This window comes from Lepidothrix coronata, unplaced genomic scaffold, assembly GCF_001604755.1.
Source record: "Lepidothrix coronata isolate B3197 unplaced genomic scaffold, Lepidothrix_coronata-1.0 Scaffold28, whole genome shotgun sequence".
Taxonomy (NCBI): Eukaryota; Metazoa; Chordata; class Aves; order Passeriformes; family Pipridae; genus Lepidothrix; species Lepidothrix coronata.
This window is the reverse complement of record NW_016690208.1, coordinates 1,973,711-1,988,464: the sequence shown is the minus strand read 5'-3', so window position 1 is coordinate 1,988,464 and position 14,754 is coordinate 1,973,711. Positions and strand designations below refer to the sequence as shown.

At 57.4% G+C, this 14,754-nt stretch overlaps 2 protein-coding genes across 5 annotated transcripts; one reads left to right on the top strand and one right to left on the bottom strand.

Moving 5' to 3' along the window:
• Nucleotides 1-5,095: 5,095 nt before the first annotated feature.
• Nucleotides 5,096-10,796, top strand: ASB6 (ankyrin repeat and SOCS box containing 6). Of its 2 annotated transcripts, none has more exons than XM_017810237.1 (7): nt 5,096-5,191; nt 6,247-6,456; nt 6,830-7,011; nt 7,400-7,506; nt 7,933-8,041; nt 8,509-8,595; nt 8,765-10,796. In XM_017810237.1, exons 1-7 carry the CDS (start codon nt 5,097-5,099, stop codon nt 9,439-9,441), a joined length of 1,467 nt encoding a protein of 488 aa, XP_017665726.1. In that variant the 5' UTR covers nt 5,096; the 3' UTR covers nt 9,442-10,796. The 2 variants fall into 2 exon arrangements, with proteins under 2 accessions (XP_017665726.1, XP_017665727.1); XM_017810238.1 differs by lacking the exon at nt 5,096-5,191 and adding an exon at nt 5,205-5,300.
• Nucleotides 10,797-11,310: 514 nt separating this feature from the next.
• Nucleotides 11,311-14,557, bottom strand: NTMT1 (N-terminal Xaa-Pro-Lys N-methyltransferase 1). Of its 3 annotated transcripts, none has more exons than XM_017810240.1 (5): nt 14,466-14,557; nt 13,524-13,588; nt 12,569-12,787; nt 12,112-12,364; nt 11,311-11,711 (listed from the first exon to the last, which is right to left on the bottom strand). In XM_017810240.1, the coding sequence occupies exons 3-5, from the start codon at nt 12,728-12,730 to the stop codon at nt 11,455-11,457; spliced, it is 672 nt and encodes a 223-aa protein (XP_017665729.1). In that variant the 5' UTR covers nt 12,731-12,787; nt 13,524-13,588; nt 14,466-14,557; the 3' UTR covers nt 11,311-11,454. The 3 variants fall into 3 exon arrangements, with proteins under 3 accessions (XP_017665729.1, XP_017665730.1, XP_017665728.1); XM_017810241.1 differs by having other exon boundaries at nt 12,569-12,771; nt 14,466-14,529; XM_017810239.1 differs by lacking the exon at nt 14,466-14,557 and adding an exon at nt 14,223-14,241.
• Between the last annotated feature and the right edge of the window lie 197 nt (nt 14,558-14,754).

The window sequence follows — 14,754 nt, the reverse complement described above, 5'->3', positions numbered from 1 at the left end:
CACGGGCTGGTGTCACACAGCACCAAACCTGACAGAGCTCAAGGAGCTCTCAGATGATACTCTCAGGCACAGGGTGTGACCCTTGGGGATGGTCCTGTGCAGGGCTAAGGGTTGGACTGGATGATCCTTGTGGGTCCCTTCCAACTCAGCATATTCTGTGATTCTGTGATCTTGTGATGCTGCTTCTGCTCCTGCTTCCCTGGGGGATGCTCCCCTGGGTGGGTGTTTTACCTCTGCCCAGCACCCAGCTGGATGGGACCCATGTCACACAGTGCCAGGACAATGCTGGTTATGCCCTCAGTGTGTGTTTTAGAACACAGATTGAATACATTGCCATCAGCCCTCCTGGCTGCTCCATGCTCTCAGAGGGGGAGATTCCTGCATCACCCCTGGGACCACTGGGCCCTGGGGGACCCAGCCCAGCCTTGTCCCACCCTTCTCATCCAGCTACCCGCTTGATCCTGCTTTTTTCCACTCTGGCAGCAGGGACAGACCTTTCCCAGGATGGAGATGACACCATGTCCAGGAAAAACTGCTCCAGGATCAACCTGGGAGATGGAAACACCTCCTTGGAGGACAGTGACCCATCAGCAGTGGGCACCAGCCAGTGAGGACTGGTAGGAGGGCTGGGGCAGTGAGGACTCCCATCCTTCCCCCAGCATTTCCCCTTGGCCTCAGAGGCTGGGAACATCTTGCTGTGATTATTTTGGGGAGGGTTGTGGGGCAGCTGGTCTTGGCCCATGAAGGGGCAAGGGCAGGAGGGGGGATGGAGCAGCCCCAGCCCCATTTATAACCCTCTTCCTCCTCCTTGTTCAGGGGCCAGACCTTACTCTTGAACTGTCTGGCTTTTCCAGGGGAGACGCCTTTCCCTCAGTCCGCGGCATTAAATAATTAAATGGAGGGAATAATCGTCAGTGAAACCCCCTTGGGTTCGCACTTCCTCGGGCCCTGTGATTGCTGATATTTTTTTGGTTGAAATATGACCTTTTTTATGATCAAAGGGGATCAGAGTTCCAAAGGAAAGTAGGAAAAAAAAAAAGTTGAAAAAAAAAAAGTTAAAAAAAAAAGAAAAAAGAAGAGGGCAAGCATTTTCTTTTTTTTTTTCCCCCAATCCTAGCGGTCTGGTAAAGTTTCTTTAGACATGCAAAGATTTACACACCTTTCTGCAGGGTGCCTTAAATTACCCTCCAACTCTTTACACATTTCCATGAGCAGAGCAAGAACAGTAAGTCATTGAGAAATTAACTGGCCTTTCAGTAATATCCCCTGTCGGCCTTTCAGAAGGAGAATGTCTAATGACTTTTTTGAAGTAGAGGTCAGGGTTTGCTTTTTTTAAATAAAACAATCTGTATTAATGCAATTTCCTTTTTAGCTGTAGGATTTGCCCTTTTTTTTTTTCCCCAGCATCATTTTTTTTAACGCCACCATCCACATGAGGCATCAGAAGCGAGACCTGGTTGCTTGAAACCCACACTCCTGGTGTTTCCCAACCCTCTTGTGCAAGCTCTTCTCACTTCTGTTTGTTTTTTTTTTTTTGGTAAAAATTGTGGTTTAAGTGACTAAAACTGGACCTTGGAGCTGCCAAGGTGACTCCTGGCCATGCTTAGGGTGAAGTGTGGGTGGTTTGGAGACAAAGCTGTGTAGGGTTTGCTTTACCTGACACTGAGCACCTGGGTTTTGCTGAGCGGGGTGTGTGCCCTGAGTCCAGCTTTGCTGAGCCAGAGCTGTCGATGGACTAAAGTGGCACCAAATTGGCAGGGCTGTGCTGGGCTCCCCGGGGTGAGGATGTGGACAGAGTCTGGCAGGTTTGCAGTTTGCAGCCCCAAAACATGATATTTATATTTTTTGGTACTCTCACTCTGTGTTCTCCTAGGGGTTTCCTGATATTTGTCTCCTGATGTGATAACACCTTGTGCTCCCACGGTGCTCAACATCTGGATGTGCTGTGCCAGCCCCAGCCCTCCTCCTCACCCCAGAACTGCCATGGTGGCTGAGATGGGGCAGTGCAGCATCCTTGGAGCACTGCCTGGGCTGTTGCTGCTTTCTGTGGCACCCAGGTGCTCATTCCTAACACTCCCAAAATCTTGCCCTGTGGATGTTACCGTGCAGAGGAACTGGGCTGAGACTTGCCCACGTCTCCCACGGGTGGGAAGGTTCCTCTAACTATGGAGATGCACCTCTGCTCCACTGTAAGGAGGATGATCAGAGCAAGGAGGTAGTAAGGAGGAGAGCTTGGGAGATGGTAGGGCTTGGCAGTGCCCAGCCAGGACCCAGTAACTGGCTCTTAGGGTGGGTGCCAGGGGTTTGGTCCCTTTCTGGGCACTGCTGGCCCCATCTGCTTAAACCAGAGCTGTGTCCAGCCCTGTGTCCTGCCCAGGATGGGAACAAGAGCATCCCCTCCTGCCCCCAGACCAGGGCATCAGCCAGGCAGGGGCCTGTGCAGGGGGGATAGCTGGGGGCACTTGCTGGGGGAGTCCCCACTGTGCCCAGCCCTGCTCTTCCCAGCAGGAATGGTATTTCTATATCCACTGAGCAACTCCTCTTTCTCCCTCCATCCCTGCCAGACCCCAAAAGCACAGTGTGCCCTGGGCTGGCTCATCTCCTCCTCCTCTCCCCTCCAGCCCTCACAACTCCCCCCATTCCCTCCTAGAACGCTGTCTCTGCGGTCAGTGGCATTATAAAACACCCCAGCCAGCCCCTTGGTGAAGGTTTTTCTCCCAGCTTTCTTATTCCCTCTGTTTCTGCCTCTTTCTTTTGCTCTTTCTCTCCCTCTCTTTCTTTCCCTGCCAGGAATCCCAGTCCCAGATGAACCAATACTCCGTGGCTCTGCTATTTCCCTTTTATTCCAACCCCCCCCCTCCTTCAACAGCGAGATGGGAAAAGAGTGAACTAAAAAAAAAAAAAAAAAAAAAAAAAAAAAAGGCAAGAAAGAAAGAAAGAAAGAAAGAAAAAAATCAAAGCTGCACATATTGGATCCAGATGTGCTTACAGCCCTTTCCAGCAATTTAATTAAATTCCCCCAGACAGCCAGGAGGATTTCTTAATGATCAAATTTCCCTGGCTTTCCTCCTAAAATGCCCCTCTTTCTTCGGCTGGCTGTTGCTCTGTCTCCCTGATGGATAGCCAACTTGCATTCTTCCTAGTCCGCCCCGCCAAGGCCATGGGGAGGAAGGGGGCAGATCCCAGTGCTGTTATTTTATCCGGGCACTCAAACCCGACAGAGACGTCCTGGTTTTTTTTTTTATCCCCCAAGAAATGTGGGGATGGGGAGTCACCTCCCTGGAGGCTGTGGCTTGTGGAATGGTCATGGCAGGATACTCCAGGGAAGCACTCCTGGGTGCCTGGACTTGCTGTGCTGATGGCAAAAGAAGGGGTTCAGCCTGTGAGTATCTCAGCTTGTCACCTTCCAGGGCTGGTTTTGAGCCAGGTTTTGTCCCACACTGCACCCCTAAAGCCTCGTTTGAAGCACAGGGTTACCAGAGTGGGAGCAAAGCCTCTGTGGGGCTCAGGAGGCCACGTCCAGCCTGGCAGAGCTCTTTGGGGCAGCCCAGTGTTCCCTCTCATCCCTCATGGTTGGGGTCAGAGGTGGCAGTGGGGTGACCCTTCCTTGCTCTACCTGTGCCAGCAAGGAGACACTCAGACTGGATAGAAGGTCTCAGCTTCCCAGCTCACCCGACCTGGGCTGGTTTGAAGCCACCTCACGCTGGCATAAAACATCCTCCATGTGGAGGGAGAAACTCTCACTCCCCCTTACTTTCCTCACTGCTTTCCCCCCCTCTGGTCCCTGCCCAGGGTCAGATGGGGTTATTCCACCCCTCCTCAGGACAGCACAGGGATGGAGCCCCCCAAACCCCATCCCCAGGGGCTGCTGGGCTGCAAGAGGGGGTCCACACCAGCTGCCCAGCGAGGTGCCACTGCACAGCACCAAGTCCTGGTGGCACCAGAGCCAGCAGCCACTCTGGAAGGGGCTTGGGACCCCCTGCCCTGCCCTGGTGGTGGGCTTGGGGCCAGGGGGCTGCGGGCACTGGGGTTCCCCACCCTGGCACCCCACTCTGTGTGAGGAAGGGAAGGGTGGGAAACAGAGGGGGGAGCGTGACGGCATGTCAGAAAAACGCCCAACCAGCGCAGCCTCCTCGCCCCCTCTGCCCCGGGGCCACGGCTGCCTGCCGAGATCTGGAAGCGCTCCACCGGAATAAAATAAATACGTAAATAGGAAACCCAAGGCGGCTTCAGTTATTGCCGCTCTCCGGAGCTCCCCGCGCCTGCAGATTTCATCAGAATAATAATAATAATAATAATAATAACAACAACAACAACAACACCAATAAATCCCGGGATAACTCTTCCCCCGGTAGCTCGATCAGCAGGGGAGGGTCCGGGCGCTGTGGGCAGCAGCACCCGAGACCCCCGAGCCCCGCGGAGGCAGCAGCCACTCGGTGCCACCTCCCCGGCCCGTCCTGGGTGGGTCGTCCAGGGGCAGGGGGGACAGGCAGGGGACAGCCGGGGATGGGGGATACCCTGGGAATGGGGACACCCGGGGTAGGAGGATATACCCGGGGGGAGGAGGAGACCCGGGAAAGGGGGAAACCTGGGAAGGGGGAGACACCCGGGGGCGGGAGACACTCGGGGTGGGGGACACCGTGGGGAAGGGGGGACACGGTGGGGTACGCACCCAGGAGGGGGATACTCGAGGAAGGGGAACATCCATGGAGGGGGGGCACACCCTGGGGAAGGTACACCTGGCGGGGGGACACGCGGGGGACGGGGAACACCCAGGGTCGGGAAACCAGGGAAGTGGGGGACACCCGGGGAGGGGGGACACCGGGGGAGAGGACTCCTGGTGGGAGGGAGACACGGGGGAAGAGGGTCGGCCGGGAAGGGGGACACCCCGGGGGACAGAGGGGGTTCCCGGGGGGTTCCCGGGGATTCCCGGGGGTCCCTTCCCGCCCCCCGCGTGCGGCCGCGTGCTGCCCCCTGCCGGCCGCGCCACACCGGCCACCCGCCCAGACCACGCCTCCCTCAGCGAGACCACGCCCACACAGGGCTTGGTCACGCCCTCCAAGCGAGACCACGCCCTCCAACGAGGCCACGCCCCAATGGGTGATTGTGTCCCCAAGCGCGGCCCCGCCCTCCCCGGGAGGCCCCGCCCCCTCGAGCCCGGCGGGTTCCGGTTCCGGCGGCGCCGGGGCAGGTGAGGGGCGGCGGGTCCGGGGGGGGAATCCATGAGGGGAGCGGGGTGCGGGGGCTTCTTCTCCCTCCCCATGGAGCTCGGGGACCGAGGGGCGGCTGAAACCATCGCGGTGAGGGTTGCAGTGGAGTTCGCGGGTGTTTGTTTGTGAAAACAAACCGGGTTTTCTGCATTCGGTTGTTTGTTTTTTTTTTTGTCCTCGCAGTAGCCTGAGGGAAAGAAATGATGGGCATGTGTTACATATCTAAAAATATATAATATATAACCACACACAACCTACTAGGAGTGGTGCATGTCCGTCTATCTATCTATATTTATTTATTTATATATATTTATATATATATATCCATATATATATTTATATGTATGTATAATATATATTTATATGTATGTATATATGCTTATTTATTTACGCTCGTGTGGTGATAATAGCCCAAATATTCCGACTGTGAAACATTGTAAAACAAAAACAACAACAACAACGAAATAGTTTTATTTTTTGATGAATTATTTTAAATCTACTATTTAACTTAAGTAAAGGGTGATAAGGAAATGGAAATGTGTGTTTTAAAGACCTTTTGCATAGTGTTCTCCAGGTGGCATCTTGTTTCTCGTCCCGGGGTGGGCCTGGGGGCTCCTGGCTGTGCCTCTCCCCATGTGGGGCAGTGAGATTGGGGGTCTCTGAGGTTGCACCCCAGTGCACTGGGGGGGTTGGTGGTCCCTGAGGTGGCTCCTGGGTCGCAGCCCCTTCTCCCTCCCAAAAACCAGGCAGGGCTTTGCTGGTTACAGATCCCCCCCCATGTGCTCTCAGAGCCCCCCAGGTGTGGCACAAAGGGTTTGCCCCAGGCCTGGGCTCTGCTGGGTGTGTTTCCATCCTGCACCCAGATAACTCCAATGTGCAGCTCTGCATGCAGGAGATAATTTGGATACACCTCTGTGGTGTGTGGGAGGAGATCCCTGTGCTGCTCTTGGCTGCCTTTTATATCAGGAAAGGGGGGGAGGAAGGCCGTGTTTTCTTCTGAGTGCCAAACTGCTGAAAAGGCTCGTTTGTTTTAAAGGGAGTGGAAAAGCCCTTTGGAAAGGAGAGCAGTGTGTGGGAAGCCAGCAGTGCCATGCTGGAGTGCCCCAGGAGGGCTGTGCACGGAGCAGAGCACGATGCCTTTCCTGCACGGATTCCGCAGGATCATCTTTGAGTACCAGCCCCTGGTGGACGAGCTCCTGGGGCTGCTGGTGATGCCGGACAGGGAAAGGCAGAGCTCCCTGGAGAGGTAACCAGAGGGGGCTGAACACCCCGGGGGGCTCTAGGGGGGGATGGTTGGAGCTCAGAGGTCAGACAGCACTGCTGCTCATCCCATAGCCCCTCCTTTTGCTGCTGTTCTTTGGGAATGTGGGGGTGGAGCAGAGCACACACAGGGACTATGTGTGCTCCTCTGGAACTGCCTGACCCCTGGCAATAAAACCTAAACTGGGGCTCAGCTGTGGCCCACAACGAGCAGATTAGAGGGTGGGTACAGGACCAGAGGGGAGGCCAGGGATTTTTGTTATTCTGGTTTCTCTTCTTCCGTGGTGCCCCTTTGGCCCTTGCACACCTGAGCTATGTGCTGTCCACTGAGTAACTGGTGGGTTTTTGTGTGTCTCAAGCCCTGCCTGTCTGGGCAGTGACAGGAGCCAGCTCTCGGCTGTGAGACGAGTCCTGGAGAGGGAGACCCACTCCCCGTTTTATCAGGAAGGTGTGAGCTATGCCCTGCTGAAGGTCACCGAGCTGGGGCTCGTCCCTGCTGCAGAAATCCTCCTGGAATTTGGTGCTGACCTCAGCTTTGAAGGTGAGGCTGGTGGGAAGGGGGCCGGGCCTGGAAGAACCAGCAGGTGACAAGCTGCCCCTAGAGGTGGGGATACCTGGGGCAGAAAGAGGGGGAGCTGCCAGCTCAGTCCCCTGCTCCTTGCTGGAATAGTGTGAATGTGTTTTGTGGAGACCCAGCCACAAGGATGAACTGGGGGATACCCAGGGGGCCAGTTTGCAGCTTTGGGGGCTTTTGGCAGGATGGAGCCATTGGAGCAGCAGAACCTGGGGGGGGTCTATGACAGCCCTGTTCTCATGGGCATTGCTGTGTTCTCAGGGGCCGCCCCAGCTGCCTCTTTCCACTTTTGGCAGGTGCTGGGGCTGTTCTGGGGAAAGCCCCTCACTCTCCCTGGCTGTGTTTTTGTCCTCAGATCCCGTCACCTACTACACCCCCCTGCACATCGCGGTGCTGCGCAACCAGCCGGACATGGTGGAGCTCCTGGTGCACCACGGCGCCGACATCAACCGGAGAGACCGGGTACGGGCCCTGCTGCCTGGGCACGGCCCTGCTGAGCCCCCCTGAGCCTTGGCTGCCAGGTCTGCTGTGTGGGGACAGCCCTCCCTGCTCCCCTTCTCCTGGGCCTCACCACACGCTGCTTCCCCTTGGCACATCCCTGTTGTGCCTGTTGTCCGTAGAGCTCCGATGCTGTGGCAGAAGTTCAGGTTGCCTTTGGCTGAGGAAACCTGCCTCTGCTTTGGAGCAGCAGGTGGGAGGAGGCTGGAGGAGACAGACCTCTGCCTATGGATACACTGGAGAAGGTTCACTTTGATTTTTGGGCATGGGTTCGAACACGCTCTTACGCTGGGCATGATGATGCCCCAGCAGCGACTCTCCAGAGGCACTCGCAGTGTTTAATTCTTGCAGTGTTTAATACTTACTGGTGTTCTCTAACCCTCTGTGCAGATCCATGAGAGCAGTCCCCTGGACCTGGCCAGCGAGGAGCCCGAGCGGTTGCCGTGCCTGCGGCGGCTGCTGCAGCTGGGGGCTGATGTCAACGCTGCTGATAAAAACGGTCTGTGTGCCCCTGCTGCTGGCCCCCAGGGTGGGCTGGGTCCCTCTGTCCTGCTGCTGCTTGTGCTCCCTGGTTACAAGTGGGTTTGGAAGTTGGGAGCAGGCTGCAGAACCTCCCCATGCTTGGTGTTTTCTCCTTGTGTGCTGGCCGTGTGAAAAGGGTTTAAACCAGCCCTGCACAGCCTGTGGGAGTTGGGATGGGACTGTGCCTCCATAGCCCTGTGGTGCCCACGTGCTCTGAAACTCACCCTGCTGTGGCACATGTGCCCTCTGAGGCCACCATCAGCCCTGCACATGTGGCCTGTGTGCAGTGTTCACCATCACAGGGGCAACAGAAGCCTCCGCCAGAAGGAGGAGGGTTGTGACTCCCTGTGTTTGCCTGTCTGGTGGGTGGGGTGGACTGTTTTCCTTCCTGCCTTTTGGGGTGCCACCCTGCTGTCACGTGGCTGAGCGATTGCTCCATTGCAGGGAAGACAGCGCTGCTGCACGCCCTGGCCAGCAGTGATGGTGTCCAGATCCACAACACCGAGAGCATCCGGCTCCTGCTGGAAGGAGGTGAGGGCAGCCTTCTCCCCTTTCTGCACTGGCTGATCCTTTGTGCAGCGCCAGGCAGCGCCCTCCCGACTCCTTTATGTTCCCACTGGAGCAGAGTAAAGCCCAGCAGTGCCAGAGTTGGTGCTGGCCTGGCCTCGTGGTCTGTTACATTTTCTGTCCTTTCCTGCAGGCGCGGACGTCAGGGCCACCACCAAAGATGGTGACACTGTCTTCACCTCCATCATCTTCCTGCTCGGGGAGATGGCGTGCAGCAACACCGAGGAGGCCCAGGTCATCAACCGCTTCTGCTTCCGCGTCACGCAGCTGCTGCTGGCCCACGGTGCCAACCCCAGCGAGTGCCCGGCCCCCGAGTCCCTCACCCACCTCTGCTTCAAGAGCTTCAAATGCCACTTCCCGCTGCTGCGGTTCCTGCTGGAGTCAGGAGCTGCCTACAACTGCTCCCTCCACGGTCCCTCATGTTGGTCGGGCTTCCACATCGTCTTCGAGTGCCTCTGCTCGCACCTCAGTGTCTCTGAAGATGACAGCTTCTCCACAGACCTCATCCAGAAGGGCCAGACTCTGCTGGAGCTCATGATGGCCAGCTCACAAGCCATCCAGCTGCCCAGCAATTTCGAGGTCAACACCAGCAGCTGTAGGTACCACGGGGAGAAGGTCAGGACTCTGTTCTGCTCTCTGAAGCAGCTGGAGCGCTCGCCACAAGCACTGAAACATCTCTGCAGGGTGTTCATCCGGCAGCGCCTTAAACCATGGCCAGTAGATGTCAAAATCAAGGCTCTACCTCTCCCAGACAGGCTGAAGTGGTACCTCCTCATCGACCACGCTGCTGCCGGGCACGAGGACCTCTGAGCCTGACAGTGCCTCTGTCTCCTCCCTCCACTGTCCTGCTGTGCCTGCAGCCTCCACATCTCTGCTCTGGACAGTTTTACTCACAGCAAAGAGGTGCTGCTGTCCATGTGCCCATGGTTTGGCCAGTGCTGCCCACGGAGCCCCTCTCTGTGGCATTCTGGGCACAATATCACACGTGTGTCTGTGGAGGTCTCGTCGCTCTGGTGCACATCATGGGGGGGTGGGCAGAGCTCTATGGGTCCTTGGGGTGGAGAGAGCTCCTGGGCACTGGGGAGCCAGATACTGGGGCAGAGGGCTGGTTTTGGGGGAGGTTAAGCAAAAGCCTGGGGGCAGGACCAGTGTGTTGGGTGCTGTGACTGGACAGGCAGCGTGTCCCCTCTCTCCCAGTGCTGCCATGGGTGGGTGACACAGTGCCTTAGGTGTCTGGTGGAGTTGTGCCTCGGGGTGCTGGGAGAAGGAGAGCACTGGCAGCACTGTCCTGGCTTCCTGCCTCCAGTCCTAGCGGTGGAGGCAGGTCCAGCATCACCCTGTGGCTCTGGATGCCTTCCTTGCTCAATCTGGGCTTCTGAATCCGGGGATGGGAGTGAGGGGAAGCAGGGCTGGCAGCGGTGGCCAATTGCTGCACACCCTCTGTGTTTCTGCACCCCATCCTGGCACAGAGAACCATTCATCAAGCATGTCTTGGAGGTGCTGGGCTCCTGAACAGACAAATGGATGTTTCTTGGCTTTGTGGTGTGTTCCCTGTGCAAAGACAAGGAACAGACAGCTAACTGCCGAGTGCCTTGTGCCTCCCTCCCTGTTCCTTGTTTTTTTTATCTTGCTGACTGCTCCCAGGTCCTCATTCTCCAGTGCCTCCTTCCCAGGAACACAGAATTGCAGCAGGACTCTGGGGTTTTCTTTTCAACCTGCTACTGGAACCTGCAAACTCTGGGGCTGCACCTGGAGGGTTTGAGTCCCAGCCTTGCCACCTGGCTCCCTCCCCCTTCTAAGCATCTGCTTTTTTGTGACATGCCAAAGACTGGCTGCAGAGCTGAGCCCCACACAGTTTTGTTTTGGTTTTTTGTTTGTCGTGGCAAACAGATGCTGAAGAGGATGAAAAGAGGAAAAATCTGTTCTGATTAGGGACAGTTTACAGCAGGTGGATCTGGGATTCACTGGCAGTTTGGCAGCAGAAGGGTTGTCTCCCCCATCACCCTCCTGGCAGCATCTGAGTTCTACCCTCTCCCGCCCCGTGGAACTGGAGCTGTGTGTCCTGATGACCTGGTGTTTAAAAAAAACCCAGTAATGTGATCAAATTCTGCCCTGGTGTCTGGAATGGGAACTGAGCAATTAAACAAGGCCTTTTGTAATAATGACAGGGGCTTGTTTCTTCTGCAGGGGAGGTGGGGTGGAGGAGGGGGCTCAGGGGGATGGCTGGAGGGTCGGGGTCTGCACATGGGCTGACCCCCTGGCACATGCTGTGCCACTGTTGGCTGCACTGGGCTTGGTTTGGTTGGCCTGAGCCAGGTGCCACCTGCCTTTTTGCTGCATGTGTGGGAGACCTGCTCGTGGGTTTAAAGGACAGGCTCCCTCAAAGCTCCAGAACCTGGTGTTGCCTCCCCATCCTACCACAGGGAAATCAGAGAGATCTCTCCTGTTCCCCTTACCTAGCTTGTTGCTGTGAGCAGCCAGAAAGGGTCAAACACCCCGACATGGAATGCAGCCCAGACTGTCCCAAAGGTGCTCCAAGCACCTGTTCACTACCAGAAACCCTGTGGTCAGCAACCTGCTGCTGCCCACAGATCACATCTTGCATGGGAGACCCTCTTGCTCCTGTCCAGAGCCCCCCGAGGGTGACACCGAGCCAACATGCACCTGACACAGCCCACGTGCAGAAGTGCAACAGCAGGAAAATGTATTTGGCAAACACCTCTTTTCACGGACAGCAGCAACCTGGAAGACAAAGTCCCGTCCTTGTCACCAGCCCCAGAGAAGGGGGAGTCACGACACGGGAGAGACCTCCTCCCGCTGCCCTCATCTCATGGCGAAGGTGTAGACGTGGTAGATCTCGTCAGGGAAGTTCTCCTGGCGCTCCTCGGCCAGCAGGTGCAGCCCAGCCCGGCGGATGATCTTGCGGACCACGTCCAGGTCCCGGCAGACGCTGCTGTCCACATCGTCCATGATCACCCCCTCCTGAGCCATGTTGTCCTTGATGACCACGATGCCGTTGGGCCGCAGGCCGGCCCGGCACCGCTTCAGGAAGTCAGAGAGGTGGTTGTCGGTGAGGTGTCCTGGAGGGGCAGAGCAGGGGTTAGAAGGCACAGGGGTGACCGGGAGGAGGAGGCCGTGAGGCTGCGTTTGGGATCCCTCCTGATCCAAGTAGCCAAATACTTGAGGGAAGCTTTATCTTGGGGTGTCCACCTTTTGTCCCACAACCCAACTCATCCAACCCACACCTCTGCCCTGGCCTCCAAGGGCTTCTGGGAAAAGACCCATGGCGGGGAAAAGCACAGTGCCCTCAATGCCCCTCTGTAGGGCAGGGATAGGGGGCAGATTCACACCCCAAACTCCCACTCATGCTGTGATGCTTATCCTTCATGCAGACCTCAAGCTGCTCTCTCCTCAGTGCATGAGGCACCTGCCCCTCGGGGGAAGCTGGACAGGACAGGTTGGAAGCAGAGCAACCCTCACCGATGACCCACTGGATCCAGATGACATCGTAGGAGTTGGGCTCGGGACTGAAGTCCTGGAGGCCACAGCAGAAGTAGTTGCGCACCCGCCTGCCCTCCTCGCCCAGGTAACTCTTGGCCTTGGTGAGGAAGTCCTCTGTCACGTCCACCATGTCCACTGTCTTGAAGAGGGGCAGCAGCAGCCGCTTGGTGATCCGGCCAATGCCGGCCCCACAGTCCAGAGCACGGGTCGTTCCCGTCCGGTTGGGGCCATCCTGGAACAACAACCGTGAGGGGCTGAATCCCACAGAGGAGAAATGGGAAAACCACATGGGACAGGACTGGGGAACCCGCTGCAGGGCAAAGCTCTCCCAGCATGCAGCAACAGAGGACTCCACAGAGCAACTGGGCGGGAAGCGCACAGCTCCATGCTGGGAGAAGGACAGGGCTTTAAGAGCATGACAGACCATGCCACCTACCCGCAGAAACCTCTGCAGGAACTTCCTGGAGCTGTTGATGTCGATGCTGGAGATGTGGCCGTAGCCCCCCAACATGCCATCCACTGTGGCGGGCACGTCCTTCCAGTACTTCTCTGCCTTGGAGTAGAACTCAAACTCGTTCTCCACCACCTCGCTCGTCATGCTGGCCGAGGGCACGTGCCCACACGGGACTTGCTGCTCTCCTGGGATGGGAAAAACCTGAACCAGGGAGGCAGTGTCAGCCTTGTGAGCACCCCACTTCTATTTATCACCCCTTCCCCCTCCCCAGGGCTATTTCAATATCCAGAAACCTTCAGTTTAAAAGCTGAAATCCTGATCTAAAACCTCATATCTTCTGGAGGCCAACAAGCCCTTCCTGGGCAGAGATGCCTCAGCCAGAACAGGCATCCCAGAGCCTTGCTCAGCAATACACCCAATTATATGACTATTTTTTTTAAGTTGACCTATCCTTTTTCACCTATTCTGCCTCTTCTTTCCCTGTCTTAACATTTTACAGATTACATGTTTATCTGTGGCAATAGCCCCATCACTCACCTCCAATTACAGCTGAAGTTGCTAAAAGTTATCCTGAGCACCTACCTGAGGATTGTAAATCTCAGCCGTGACCATAAGTTAGGTATTTGCAATATAATAAAGTCAAGGTATAATCAGCAATACAAGCTATAAATCCCCCCCAGGCATCTCATAATTCAAACCACTGTGGATTTGATTAACTGCACCGAGGATTAGAAACTAGATTTAAGGTGGCCAAAGGGTAAATTCAAGGACTTCAAACACCTTTACAAATAAAGAAATATATAGTGTCCGTGGCTTGAATTTGCTGGCAAATATCCCATTAGACACAAAACCTTTTCTATGGCAGCTTAGGCAGGTTTGGGGGCCCCACATGGCCTGGAACAGCCTGGGGGTGGAGAAGGGGGACGCGGCACCTCACCTTACAGGTCACCGGTGGAAATCCAGTTTGGCTCGGTGGTGCCAGAAGCCGGTCTGTGCTGTGATCTAGGAGCAGAGAAGATGGGATTTTAGTCCCAAACCACCCTTTCAGTCCCACCAGTGTGAGCATGGCTGACTGCAGCCCCAAGGAACTGAAGGTAAGAGCCACCCTGACCCCACAGACACCTCCAGGAGAGGCTGGGAGGCAGCAGCTGCTGCTGCCCCGTAGCTCAGAGGCTGAGCCACAGGGGCAGCCAGGGCATGGAGGGTTCTGGCCCCACTTTTGGAAGCGCTGCTGTCTCATGCCATAGGCTGGGACCCACGTTCACCCTCCAGACACGTCACCCCCTCCTTGGCTCTGGGTTTGGCTTGGTGACTCCCTGATTACGTTTTTCAGACTGGAGAGCACCCAGGACCCAGCAAGACCAGCACGGACCCGGGTCCTGCCACCTCCCCCTCCCGCTGCCCCAGGAGCCCCTGGAACGCGGAGGAGCAGGTGGAGGCCGGTTCTCGCTCCACCGCCATGGGGAGGAGGAGGTCACACGGCGTGTGTGTGTATGAGGGAGGTCAGTTCAGTGTGGGGCCCTTTGCCCGAGCCCTGGGGTCACTCGCAGGCTGGGGGGCTGCAGGGAAAGGGGGTGCGCGGGGGGGGGTTGTCCCCAGGCCGAGGGCGGAGGTGTTGGGGGGGTGTTACACCTGCCCTTTGTGGTGCGACGGGCGGTGCCCGGTCCAAGGCCTAACCCGGCCCCCTCACCGCCCCCCATCGCTGCGGGCCCCCCCTCCGCGCTCCAGGCCCCGCGGGCCGCCCGGTGCAGCCCTACCGGCCGGGGGGGGCCCGGGTGCGGCCCGGGCAGCTCCGCCGGCCCCCCCCAGCCCCGGCCCGGGGTGTCCCCGGTCCCGCGGGTCCCTCGGGCCGCGACCCCCGGCCCGCCCCCCCCGTTACCTCCGGCGGTGTCCGCGCGCTGCCCCCCCCCGGCACGGGCGGCCGCGCGGACCAACCGGGCGCGGGCGTGTCGGTGACGTCACTGTTACGTCATTGGGGGCGGGCCCTGCCCTGCACTCTCCCGCTGCTGCCCGCGAGGGGGCGCTACAGGGACGGGGGGGGTCGGGTCGGGACGGACCGGGATGGACTGGGATGAACTGGGACGGACTGGGATGGACCGGGATGGACCGGGATGGATTGGGATGGACCGGGATGGACCGGGATGGATCGGGATGGATTGGGATGGACC

Coding starts and splice junctions, on each gene's coding strand:
- ASB6 (XM_017810237.1), top strand. CDS start 5,097: ATGGGTGATTGTGTCCCCAAGCGCGGCCCCGCCCTCCCCGGGAGGCCC. Junction 6,457..6,829: donor AGGCAGAGCTCCCTGGAGAG/GTAACCAGAGGG, acceptor GTGTGTCTCAAG/CCCTGCCTGTCTGGGCAGTG. Junction 7,012..7,399: donor TGCTGACCTCAGCTTTGAAG/GTGAGGCTGGTG, acceptor TTTTGTCCTCAG/ATCCCGTCACCTACTACACC.
- NTMT1 (XM_017810240.1), bottom strand. CDS start 12,730: ATGACGAGCGAGGTGGTGGAGAACGAGTTTGAGTTCTACTCCAAGGCA. Junction 12,365..12,568: donor TCCTGCAGAGGTTTCTGCGG/GTAGGTGGCATG, acceptor TTGTTGTTCCAG/GATGGCCCCAACCGGACGGG. Junction 11,712..12,111: donor CTGGATCCAGTGGGTCATCG/GTGAGGGTTGCT, acceptor CTGCCCCTCCAG/GACACCTCACCGACAACCAC.